General features: G+C 38.8%; 2 protein-coding genes across 3 annotated transcripts; one reads left to right on the top strand and one right to left on the bottom strand.

Moving 5' to 3' along the window:
- Window positions 1–2922: 2922 nt before the first annotated feature.
- Window positions 2923–6412, top strand: LOC110929620 (serine/threonine protein phosphatase 2A 59 kDa regulatory subunit B' gamma isoform). 2 transcript variants are annotated; one of them, XM_022172778.2, is made up of 3 exons: window positions 2928–3174; window positions 3309–4563; window positions 5735–6412. In XM_022172778.2, the coding sequence occupies exons 2-3, from the start codon at window positions 3349–3351 to the stop codon at window positions 6083–6085; spliced, it is 1566 nt and encodes a 521-aa protein (XP_022028470.1). In that variant the 5' UTR covers window positions 2928–3174; window positions 3309–3348; the 3' UTR covers window positions 6086–6412. The 2 variants fall into 2 exon arrangements, with proteins under 2 accessions (XP_022028468.1, XP_022028470.1); XM_022172776.2 differs by having other exon boundaries at window positions 2923–4563.
- Window positions 6413–7691: 1279 nt separating this feature from the next.
- On the bottom strand, window positions 7692–10609 carry LOC110929621. The gene is made up of 2 exons (XM_022172779.1): window positions 10454–10609; window positions 7692–8261 (listed from the first exon to the last, which is right to left on the bottom strand). Exons 1-2 carry the CDS (start codon window positions 10592–10594, stop codon window positions 7830–7832), a joined length of 573 nt encoding a protein of 190 aa, XP_022028471.1. The 5' UTR covers window positions 10595–10609; the 3' UTR covers window positions 7692–7829.
- Between the last annotated feature and the right edge of the window lie 3087 nt (window positions 10610–13696).

Here is a 13696-nt window from a genome sequence, read left to right as displayed (position 1 = left end):
TAGGAGGGGTACTTAGTCAAGAGGGGCGTCCGATCGCCTTTTTTAGCGAAAAACTCAATGAGGCAAAGCAAAAGTTCAGCACCTATGATAAAGAATTTTACGCAATTGTTCGGAGTTTAGAATTTTGGCGGCATTACCTTCTACACACGGAGTTTATTTTATTTTCCGATCACCAAGCGCTTCGTTTTATTCAAGGGCAACACAAACTCAACCCCCGACATGCTAAATGGGTCGAATTTTTACAAGATTTCTCCTTTGTTATCCGACACAAATCAGGGGTTACCAACACGGTGGCAGATGCTCTTAGCCGTAGACAAGCCCTGTTAACATCTCTACAAGTTCGGTTTGATGCGTTTGAAATATTTTGTACCCTGTATCCAGATGATCCCGATTTTTCAACGTTATGGTCAGCTTGCCGAGCGGCGCCGACGCAAGGGTAGTCCATGCATGAAGGCTTTTTGTTCAAAGGTATTAGGTTGTGTGTCCCTAAATGCTCGTTACATGATGCCATCATCCTAGAAGGGCATCAAGGAGCCCTTGCTGGACATTTTGGGAGAAACAAGACATTAAACCTTGTGAAGGAACGTTTTTTTGGCCAAAAATGAGCAGGGATGTTACAAAAATTGTGGATAGGTGTCGCACTTGTCACATTGCCAAAATGCATCGTTCTAATGCCGGGCTATATACCCCGTTACCGGTTTCTGACGGACCATGGGAGGACGTTAGTCTCGATTTTGTGGTAGGTCTTCCCCATACACAAAGGCAAAAAGATTCAGTCATGGTGGTTGTGGATCGTTTTTCTAAGATGGCTCACTTTGTCCCGTGTGCTAAAACTTATGACGCTAGCCAGATTGCTCGGCTCTATTTTACCGAGATTGTGAGGTTGCATGGAGTACCAAAGACCTTGACATCCGATCGGGACATTAAATTCGTGGGTCACTTTTGGCGAACATTGTGGAAACGGTTGGGTGCTCGTCTCAATTTTAGTAGTGCACATCACCCACAAAGTGATGGGCAAACCGAGGTTACCAATCGGAGTTTGGGCAATTTACTACGTAGTCTTGTTGGGTCGAATCCGAAACAGTGGGACTTAGTTCTACCTCAGGCTGAGTTTGCTTATAATCGGTCCACTCACCGTTCTACCGGAATGAGTCCTTTTCTTGTTGTCTATGGTCGAAACCCATTTACCCCTTTGGACCTTGCACCTTTGCCGGCTACCGAATATTTTAGTGCAGAAGGAGAGGACAGGGCAGCCCAGATTAAGCTCATCCATCAACAAGTACGTGACCAAATTATTAATAATAATATCGTGTATCAGCGACGGGCCAATGTGCGACGCAAGAATGTTGTTTTTAAAGAAGGTGATCTCGTTTGGATTCATCTCAGCAAAGAGCGTTTTCCCGGGGGTCGGGCGAGCAAGTTAAACCCGCGGGCGGATGGACCGTTTAAAGTTCTGAAACGTATTAATGACAACGCGTATCAGATAGATTTGCCCGGACATTATAATGTTTCAGCTACCTTCAATGTCGCTGATCTTTCGCCGTTTGTTCCTGAGCTTGATGACCCGTTGGACTCGAGGGCGAGTCCTTCTGACGAAGGGGGGAATGATGCAGATGGGCCACCCGACCCAGACGACTTAGGCCTAACAGGCCCAGTTGGGTGCGATGGGGATTAGTTGCTGCTATCTTTTTTTTAATATGTTCCCACCACAAAGACGCGTATTTACGAAGTTTAATGGCCACGAGTTTTACCTTGTACTTCTCAGGAATGTCACGTAGATCAAAGATGCGTTCAACAGTTTGAAGCCAATCAATAAATGCATCGGGTTCAGCCTTCCCATCAAACTCCGGGACATCAATCTTGATTCCCAAGTTTCTTAACGGGTCTGGATTTGGGTCCCTTCGCGCAAACGGGTTCCCTTGGTCCTCCGGAGCAAAAGGGTTGTATCGATCGGCCCCCTTATCCCAGATGACGGAGTCGGTCTCGGTCTCTTCATCGGATCGGATCCCTCGCCGCAATTCAAGGTCCCGGACTCTTTGTTGCAGGCGTGCGATCTCCTCTATATCACGTGGATCCCGCCGATAATCCTCGTTGCCTCGATCGGCGTTTCTACGGGGGTGGCGATTCATGCGTGCTCCACGGTCTCCCATAATCGGATCTTGCTGTGCTCTGGTACCACCTGATGCAGTCTTCCTTGATCACCAAGTCAGAACGCCAAAACAAGAACCAAAATTGAAACGAAGTTTCATAAACTTTTAAAAAAACAAGCCAATGTTCAATAAGAAAATAAAGCCCTCTAAATAGTTCTACGTAGCCACAAAAATAGGAGATATTCCAACAAACATGCAGGGAAAAAGGAAACAAAATAAAGACTATTTTTAAGCATTAAAAAAAAGATAGCAGCAACTAATCCCCATCGCACCCAACTGGGCCTGTTGGGCCTAAGTCGTCTGGGTCGGGTGGCCCATCTACATCAGTGTTGCATGTGGCCAAATACTCTACCAGTAAACCTTGTGAGTCTTGTGAAGTTACACAATGACATCAAGTCAAATCAACTCAAATTTGAAAGTTTCGAACCGATTAATTCTACAATCGAATGCTGCTTTTATAATTTTACAATACAAATAACCGAGTCGAATCAAACCAAGCTATTATAATTTTATACTAAATCTATCAAGCTCTAGCTTAAAAAAAAAGGTCGATGAAAAAATGAAACAAAATAGTTTGAACATAAATGACGCATCAATAAACATACACCAAATAAAAACAATATTTAAAACTTGTGGCTGATTTTGTAAAAAAAAAAAAAGAAAAAGAAAAAAAAAACAGATAATGTTATATTTTCCGTTAAATCGCCGTTATCTCTCACTCTCTTTCTCTCTCCTCCTTGTTATAGTTTCTCTCTCTAAAATAACAAAAAACAAAAATTGAATATAATTTTCCAAATTCTCATGCCACAAAGAAAACCCTTTTCCCCTTGTTCTAGGGTTTCTTTTCTAATCACTATTTTCTATATCCAAATTCATCATCTTCATCTTCTTCTTCACCAACAAAAATTATCTATCTTTAATCAAAATCACCTTCTATATTCAACTAACTATCACCCAGATTTCATCTCAACCGTTCGATTATTCGAAGCTCAACATCATGCGATTAAAGCCCATGAATTCATAGGTACAAGATTCTTTCAATTAGGGTTTAAATTTCACACCTTTTGTGAATAATATTTCGTTATTTTCAAGATTTTAGAAATGTGTGTGGATTTGGGTATCTGGGTGTTGATAAATTGATTGCTTTGGATGAATTAGGGTTCAAGATTTGGGGAATTAGGGTTTTTGATTTGTGGATATGATTAAGCAGATATTGAATAAGCTTCCTAGAAAGCAATCTTCAAAAACCTCACAAAGTAATGTGGGGAGGAATGATATGGGTTCGAATTCACCGAATCCGATGAATTCAGGTGTTAATATTAACGGGTCTAAGGTCGATTCATCGGGTAAGAGTTCGAATTTGGGTTCGAATAAGTCGGTTAATGGAAGTTACACCACAAGTGTTAAGTCAAGCCAGGGGAAGAAATCGGGTCAACCCGGGTTGAATCAGGTGGCTTACGAAGCGTTGCCTAGTTTTCGTGATGTACCCGTGTCGGAAAAACACAATCTTTTTATAAAGAAGTTGAATATGTGTTGTGTAGTGTTTGATTTTTGCGACCCGTCGAAGAATTTGAAGGAAAAAGATGTGAAAAGACAGACTTTACTTGAGCTTGTCGATTACTTAGCGTCGGTTCCTTCGAAGTTTAACGAGGTTACAATGCAAGAAATCATAAAAATGATATCGTCGAATATTTTCAGATCGTTACCTTCATGTATCCACGATAACAAGCTTCCGGATGTTTACGATCCGGAGGAAGATGAACCGAGTATGGACCCCTCATGGCCGCATCTTCAAATCGTGTACGAGTTTCTTCTACGGTTTGTTGCTGCGCCAGAAACCGACGCTAAGATTGCAAAACGGTACATCGATCATTCATTTGTTTTAAAATTGCTCGATCTCTTCGATTCGGAAGATCAAAGGGAACGAGAGTATTTGAAAACAATTCTTCATCGAATTTACGGAAAATTCATGGTGCATCGCCCGTTCATCAGAAAGGCGATCAATAACATCTTTTATAATTTCATATATGAAACCGAGAAGCATAACGGGATCGCTGAGTTGCTTGAGATATTGGGCAGCATAATTAACGGTTTTGCGTTGCCTTTGAAAGAAGAGCATAAGCTTTTTCTCATGCGGGCTTTGGTTCCGCTTCATAAGCCCAAATGTTTGTCGATGTATCATCAACAGTTATCTTATTGCATCACGCAGTTTGTGGAAAAAGATTTTAAGCTCGCTGACACCGTGATTAGGGGTTTGTTGAAGTATTGGCCTATAACGAATAGTGCGAAAGAGGTCATGTTTCTTAGTGAGTTGGAGGAGGTTCTAGAAGCTACTCAGGCTGCGGAGTTTCAACGATGCATGGTGCCGTTGTTTCGTCAAATTGGGCATTGTCTTAATAGTTCACATTTTCAGGTACTTATTTAGTTTAATTAATACGTTTGGTATTCTCTTACTGTTCTTGTGTTAGTATTAGCATGGTTAAAAATCCCGACAAGCATCCGATTAGCCGCCGATTAATCGCTAGTCGGATGTTCACCGAGTAATTTTCCACTAATCGGCCAATTAATCGCTAGACGGTCAACGGCGGCCTTAGGCAGTCCTAATTGGTCAAAAATCTTGTAAATATTGGTGATTAATCTTGTCTACTTAAAAAATGAGCCGATGAGGGGTTAAAACTTTTCTTGCTAAAAAATACACATAAAAATGTGTGCGTATATATATAAAACTGAAGATTACATATAAAAATCCCAATCCGCTTAATCCCTAGTCTGTACCCCACCGGCCGCCTAACGCTTAACGATTCTTACAACACTTAATATTAGTAATTAGTTGTTTGGTTGTGTGTTTTGAAAGTAATTATGTGATTTTGAATAATAAGAATTAACTAGTTGTGATAAGATATGCCATAGGTTGGCGGACCCAGAAATTATTTGCTGGGGGTGCGGATGAGTGGTTCAAGCATATTTTCAGGGGGTGCGGTCAAGTTTTTTGCCTAAAAAATACACTAAATATGTTTTTTCAAGGGGTGCGCCCGCCCACCCTGGGCTTAATGTAGGTCCGCCTAGTGTTTGGATGTGCTTTTGATGTTTGAAGTTGTAATCGCAATAATCACTTTAGAAACACGCATCCAAACGCCCCTCAAGTCTTTGTACTTGACACCCATTTCAGGTTTTGTGGTGTCGTTTTCGGATTTGGAACAGCAGGTAAGGAGTAGTTGTAGGAACTAGGAAAACTGGTTATTGGGATGGTTGTAAAGTTGACTAATTATATGGTTCTGAATCTTTTAGTCACAATAGTTAATTTGGAAACACGCATCCAAAGGCGCCCTTAAGTCTTCCATGAATAGCCTACCTATCTTACATCTATTGCTTTTTTTCTTCATGTTTCGTATGTATGAAAGGCGACCTTTATTTGAAATAGAAGGTCTTTTCATTATATATAAATAATTAATGCATTAAATATGATTACAAAAACACAAATAGGTAGTACTAATGAACACATAATAACGGTTGTAACTACTTTCTTACAAAACTTTGACCACAAAGTTGCACATGTACTCATCATATTGTGTCTGCCGATACAGGTAGCTGAACGGGCATTATTCTTATGGAACAACGACCACATAAGGAATCTCATAATTCAAAACCGCAAGGTGATCCTACCCATAATCTTTCCCGCGTTAGAGAAAAACACGCTCGGTCACTGGAATCAAGCAGTTCAAAGCCTAACGCTAAACGTGAGGAAAGTATTTGCCGACGCTGATCAATCATTCTTTGACGAATGCTTAACCAAATACCAAGAAGATGAGCTGAAAGAAAAGGAGAATCACAAGAAACGTGAATCGCTTTGGACTCGTTTGGAAAACGTAGCGGCTTCTAAAAGCAACGAACCTGAAATGGTCTCGAAGTTTGCTTCTGTTGCCGTTAGTAGCTGATATGATGCAGGGTTGACTTAAAGTTTGACTTGCGGGTTTGACTCGAATGAAGTTGGGTTCGATTATTTGATGGGGCCGGGTTCATTTGGAGTTTAGGTGTTGTTTACTTTGGAGGAGATAATGAAAAGGGGGTGAAAGTTGGGGCTTGTTGTGGATATAAATGTATGTTTTACTACCCTTTTTGCATCTCTTTTTGTTTTTGTTTTTTGGTTTGTATTATGAGCCTTGGGATTTGTTTGTAGTATAAAAACCAGTTCATAAGAGGAAATGTTTCTTGGGATTTCTACACATAATGTTATTGATGCAGAAATTTAATGCTTTTTTTTCCATCATGTTTTGTTTTTGGCTTTTGTTTTGTGATTTTTGGGTGATTGTTTACTTTTTTAGGGAAAAAATTGGTGTTTCTTCTATGGTTCCGGTTTACATATAGGGCAAACTTGTTCCTGAAACCATTGTAATAAGGGGTTGACAATTTGATTTGCCGGTTTTGATAAATATTTTAGGCCGAACGCCTAACTATGGTTTTGAAAAATGGTAAACCAAAGCGGGATTGGTCAAGCCAAAACAGTTCGGTTTTGGTGATTAGTGTATTCTGAATCGATTTTTTAATTTCAAAACCATAAATTTGTATTACACTTTTGAATTTAATAAAGATGATTCGTGAATATTATACGAAGCGATTTATTATTAATTTCAACATCGTAAATTTGTATTAAACTTTTAAATTTAATAAAGATAATTCGTGAATATTATACGTATCTATTACCACATTTTCCAAAATATAAAAAAGACGATACACAACGAAGAGACCGAGTGGTTTTGAGTTCCAAATCGTTAATCAAACCATTAAAACCGGTTTTTCAAATAGTAAACTATGATCCCGACTGTATAAATATCAAACTGATCAATTTGCTTTAGTTTTAACAGTTCAGTCAGTTTTAACGGTTTAAGAAACGACCATAACTATAGTTGAGTTCTAACATACAAAATCTTCTGTTCACATTGATTATTCTAAAAGATAAAACTGAAAATACCTAAGATTCCTGAACACTACAATCATTGGACTTTTTTTGGATCTCTTGGACAATTTGGTAACTTGCAAAAACCAGATGTGACTTTTTTTGGATCTCAGCATTCACATCCTAACCATCAAATTATGTGAGGAGGGGTTTTTATATTATAAAGGGTATAAAAAGTGGTTGTGAGTAGAGGAGAGAGAAAATGTTACTGTTCATCTGTATATTTGGGGGGACACTGTTCACCCGTTATAATTTTTTAATATATTTTGAAAGTGGTTGTGAGTGGAAGTGAGAGAAAAATGTAATGATAATATTATTTAATTGAAAGGAGAGAGAAAAAAATATTTGTTTTTAGTGGAAATATATTGATATAGGAGTTGTTTTTTAGTGGAATGTATGTATAATTTGATGGATTGGATGTGAATGCTCTAAAACTGTCTTTTTTCTCTCAATAAATAATTTTTATGCAATTTTTAACCAAAAATCAGAATCTTAATCAGTTCATCTACACTCTTAAACCGATTATGACGACTTCAAACCGCAACAATGAGTTAAATGCATATCCAAACACCCTCTAAAAAATCAACTGAGCAAGAAAACCATGACATTTCATACTAACCTGGCATAGAAGCTAGTCAACAAACACAGTACAACAAATTCAACAACCCAAACAGAGGGAGTGACGTTACGCGTGTCTAACCAACAAAACATACAACAAACATAACCTAATCATCACCATACGCACGAAAACTATATCGTTCTTGATAATAGCCATTAAACCAAAGGTCCGCCTCGAACCATTTAGGATATCGTACCAAATCACCAGCCACAAAACTCATGTATCGTTCACTGCCTTCAGGCACAACCCTAACCTCGCCTTCTTCAATGTAAACCAGTTGGTCAACATGCCAATCCCATGGCACATTGCACTTTCCCGTCTTCCACGTTGACCACTTTGACACCCCGAGCTCGGTCAACCGCTGTTTGGACACGCTCTTTTCCACCCTTATGTTGTATATCTCCTCCAATGGTCTCTGCACACATTTGATTCGACCGTTGGTAGAATTTGAAGTTTTATGCGCAGTTTTGCTTGTTTTGGAGAATGACGCCAATGGCGGACCCATCATTAAACTTGCCATAGTTATATGATTTTGTACCTTTAAGATATGAAAGTATCAAAGTAAGTTATCAGCAACCCGCATAATCCGCCGTTTGTGAGAAAACGACTTTAGAACATGCATTGCAGCATTCATCAAAGTCTAAAAACTAAGTTCTAAGGTTTAAACATTCTTTTATCACGGGAAAAAGTCAACGTGCACAACTTCAACAGCCGACAGTAACATATAGTCTCCTTCCCGTCTTGAAGAAAATTAGGGGTGTTTATAAACCGTTTAAACTAACAGACCCGTTCAAATCGAAACAAGTCAGCCAGTTTGTCCGAGTTGAGTTCCAGACGATTTGGTCTTGACATTTTCTGGTTTAACAGGTCAGTCTGGTTTGGAACCTGGATCCGGCAACCAAACCACCCGTTTAACTTTTATTGTTTATATATTTTTCTTATTAATCTAATATAATCATAAAAACCATCTTTATCATTTTAAAATTTTTAATACAAACTAATGATTTTGAAAATAAAAAATAAAAATCGGTTTAAGCCAAAACCGAACCCTTAAATTGCCAAACTGGTGAAAACCAGCCTGTCTAGCCGATCTACGCCCACCCTACCTACCTGGCCAGTTTGATTTTTCATTCCCCGAAACTGTACCTACCAGTTCGGTCCAGAAGTTTCGTCAAAACCGATCAAATCAGACCATGAACAACACCCCTAGAGGAAAGGTCCACATTAGGCCTGTAAACGAACCGAACGAACACGAACATAGGCATGCTCGTGTTCGTTCATTTAACTTTAACCGAACACGAACACGAACATATAATCGAACACATTTTTTTGTTCGCGTTCGTTTATTAAGAAATCGGGCATGTTCGTGTTCGTTTATGTTCGTTCGTTTAAAGCCTAAACAAACAGTTCACGAACATAAACGAACACAAACGAGCATAAACAAAAAAATCTAACTGAACATATTTTTTTAAAACAAAAAAAATCTAAGTGAACATATTTGAATAAACATAAACAAACATAAATTAACATCATTTAACAAACATAAACGAACACAAATGAACGTAATTGAACAAATATAAACAAACACAATTTAACATTAATGAACACAAACAAACAAGTCTAATATATTACAATTCATCCGAAAACACATCTAAATTAGGGTTCATAGATACTAAAATTAAGTAGTTTTTATATATGAATATTAAGTAAGTGATCTAAGAAAAATTTTAAAATTTCATTTTTTGTTACTAGAAAACTCAATTACTAATTAGTTATATTTATATGTGTAGTTAAAAACCTAATATTTATACAAATATAACTATTTACGTATTTACTAAAATTTAAACGAACGTGAATAAACGAACATTCACGAACATAAATGAACGAACATAAACGAAAGTTCATGAACATAAACGAACGTTCACGAACATAAACGAACGTTAACGAACATAAATGAACGAACACAAGGTGTGTTCATAAACGAACGTGAATAAACGAACATTCACGAACATAAATGAACGAACATAAACGAACGTTCACGAACATAAACCAACGTTAACGAACATAAATGAACGAACACAAGGTGTGTTCATGTTCGTTCATTTAATGAAACGAACAAAATTGTTTGTTTGTGTTCGTTTGTTTATTAAATAAATGAACTTCCCGCCGAACAAGTTCACGAACAGTTCATGAACGTTCGGTTCGTTACAGGCCTAGTCCACAACTAACACAACCTTTTGGAAAATTCATACTTGAATTAAGAGCATGTTAAAAACATATATATATATCTCATCTTTAAGAAGGAATGTCAATTTCAAACACCATATTATCTTTAACCCTAAATTATGAGAAAAAAAATTGTTTTTGCACAAAGAAAAGCAGAGTAAAGTGGACTTTCTTTCTAGACCACTGAAGTATCATTTATTTTAGGCAATTTTTTTTATAATCAAAGAAAACAATTCTACAAAATACATCTGTAATTTATGATTTATGTTCGGTAATTGGACAAGAATTATGTAACTGACATGATATTTAAACCCTACGTAGGTGATGATGAATAATTATGAAAGAAATAGATACAGATTCATGGCGAATTAAATCACATTTCAAGTATGAATTCAACAGCAAAAGGATTCAAAGTTATTGAACTGTTTTATGGAAACCATAAACTAAATTCTTTAAAAATTAACCTAAATAGAAATAGAAACGAGAGCGAAGAATGTATCAAACCTTGTTCGGCAATAATGGCGCTCTTGTGTCCGGTTTGCCCTCAGGGAAGAAGAAGAAGAGGATAATAATGCTGATTAAATAAGGGATGTTAGCATATTGCTCCTTGTACTTATGTGTGACGTGCAGTTTAGTCCTCCGCATTTAAGGATGACCAAATGGTACCGGATATCGGTACCGAATTTTCCGAACCGACACAACTTTTGGCACCGGCATTTAGCTTTTTCGATACCGGTTTTTACCTTTAAATACTGGTCCGTACCGTTATCGGTACCTATTTTTTAGAATTTTTGGTATTGGTATTTTCGGTACCGGTATTGGTTAGTACCGAGGATAGACATTTAGTTTATTTTATAAGTAAGACGTTAAATTATATATACATTTCTTTAGAATTACTAATTCTCATCACAAATTCACAATTGACAATTCCCATAAAAGATATTATATTAAACAAACTATATATTGTTCCATCTCATTTTTTTTAAATTTATTACGGTGTGATGAAACACTGGCTAACACAAGGTTATCTAGCTGAGTTGTCTCGTATGTTAGGGTTTAATCTCTTTTTCCACTCGCCAATAGCTGGAATCCTGCAAAACAGAACACCGGTGACTCGCCACAAGGAGGGGAATAGGGGGGTTCTCCTTGTGACCATCATCCGGCGTGAGAATAAGTACTGTTCTAAGGAGAATAGTGTGTGTTAAAGGTGAAATAGTGAGAGAGTAGAATCTTCAAACCTGAAGGATGAGACTTCTATTTATAGCCGAAGGATGAGGGAGGAGGAGGAGGCATGCCAGCTAGCCAGTGGACGCCAGCTGTCCGACCAAAGGGAATATCCTCTTTGTCCCCTCTGCTGTCGTCAGGGTAGTGGGTGACGTGGCGCGTCCTTATTCGTCTAGCTGGGCATACTCTGGCAGTGGTTGTCGGTCTGTCCTCCGGATATCTTGCAGGTCCAGTTGGCATCCATCTACTGGTGACACGTGTCGTCCTTTATGTCTGGGAGAGCATCTTCTTTGTCACCTATGATTTCTTCTAGAAGCTTTTGGATGCATTCTGCTGATGTAGGCATCAAGCCGGAGAAAAGTGGTATGGTCCCTACCACGTGTGCATAGGTTTGGGACCATACCTCTTTAAGTCCCCCCAGTCTAGTGTGGCTTCCAGGTGAGTTTATCATCTGGGAGGGATTCTGGACTCAGAAGAATGGAGGTGTTGTTAGTTGTTTTTGGTTGATTTGCATGTACTTCTATATGGAAAGGTGGGATGCAGTTCTTAGTTGAAACAACACGCGTAGTTAGAGCAAAGATTGCGCACGGCGCATGGTGGTGGCGTGTGAAATTGAGCCAAAACGGCACACGGCGCATGGGTATGGCGTGCGAAATTGAGCCAAAACGATGCACGACGCATGGGTATGGCGTGCAAAATTGAGCCAAATCGGTGCGTGGCGCACGGGAATGGCGTGCAAAATTGAGCCAAAACGGCGCACGGCGCACAGAAATAACGTGCAAAATTGAGCCAAAATGACGCATGACGCATGGAAATTTTCTAGAGATTTCTTGTCACACCCCGGTTTCTGGTGGGCCCGGATGGGTACACACATGACGGTTGGATAACAGTTATCACAATATAATAATATGCAGCGGAAGTATTGGATTGAAATTATTAAAATAAAGCTTGAATGTATAAAAGTATTACAAGCGTTCGATACAAGCCCACAGGCAGGATCCAATTAAACAGAGCTTTAGACATCATAGGCCTTAAGCATCAGGAGTGCAAATTCCTTAGCCTTCATTCTAGTCGACCCGTAATCCCAGCCTATAATAAGGTTCGGTGCCTGCTGTTCAGTCTTTTGAAATACGTCAGCCAAAGCTGGTAAATACAATTAACTGACTATTTGAAAAATAGTTTTTCAAAAAGAGTTTTATAGATATAGATAACGGGTAAGTAATCTTTTAAATATATCTTGGGATTTTTCTTGTTACAAGATTATGTCACACCCCCAAAATCCACCCGCGGAGTATCACCGCTTGGAGGCGTGACATGACCAGGATCAAGCCATCAATCATATTGAACATAGAATATAATAATCGAAGTAGTTCGTAAAAACCCAATTCAATACAATTGATGTTCAAAACAAACATAGTTTAAGTAGCAGAAGCATAATATGAAAACCCAATGTATGTAATAAGTTCAAGTGTTATAAAGTTTAACATAACATCCACGATCCATGCTCCACAACGACCTGCTCCTCCCTGTGCAAGCTCCATATATACCTAAGGTCCTGCAAGGCATGCAGCAGAGAGTCAACAACTAGTTGAGCGAGTTCACAGTTAATTTGTTCAGTAATCGTAATAGAATAGTAAGCCTTGTGTTCGTTCATTAAGTCATGTATCGTATTAGTTCGTATCGCGGCCCTCTAGGCAAGTATGCGAAGATTTGGGAAAATTTCCATGTATTCTAGACTAGGTATATTTGCATCGCGGCACCCGGCATGTGTGCGAAGTTTAGTGTATAGTTCGCGGCCTTCCTAGGCATGTGTGCGAAGATTAGTCATATTATCGCGGCCAGCCCCGGCGTGTGTGCGAAGATCAGTTCTATAAGTATCACTAGTCTAGTCGTATCTTATCAATAACCCTTCCTCACCCGATGATCACATAACTAAGTTCCATAAGCTAGGTAAGTACAAGTAAATAATCCAAAACCCATTCCCACCCTGGGAACCCCATGCCTTGGCTGTGTGAACTCACCTTGGTTTGCTCGGTATGTTAAACTATGTGCTCACAGGAAATCAGTCAAGTCCTATAGTTATGCGTGTAAACAAAATCAGTCAAGCTCGCAGGGATTCGCATGCAATATATGTCACGAAATGTCTTTAAGCAATCATCGTCATGTAACACATAACAGTTATATTTCACGTTCATCCAACTATGCATCATATGACAGAGTTCTTGGTCAATTCTAACGTAGTTAGTCAATAACACACTATACGGATTATCAGGCTAAACAACAGTTATATACTTTACATATCTGACAAATATCCCACAATTAACACTTAATAGATTAACCACTTGACAGTCAACAAAACTCAGATCGTATGTTCATGCATAAGACTCGGACCAAGAGATTATCCACCAAAAACTCGGACAACACCACAAAAGTCGGACAAAGTGTTTTAACACCACAAAAGTCGGACCAAGGGGCTCCCCCCTTTAAACTCGGACAGGGGAGGCCCCTCAAAAACTCGGACAT

Source organism: Helianthus annuus, chromosome 3 (assembly GCF_002127325.2).
Source record: "Helianthus annuus cultivar XRQ/B chromosome 3, HanXRQr2.0-SUNRISE, whole genome shotgun sequence".
NCBI lineage: Eukaryota > Viridiplantae > Streptophyta > Magnoliopsida > Asterales > Asteraceae > Helianthus > Helianthus annuus.
This window is presented reverse-complemented; position numbering and strand designations above follow the sequence as displayed.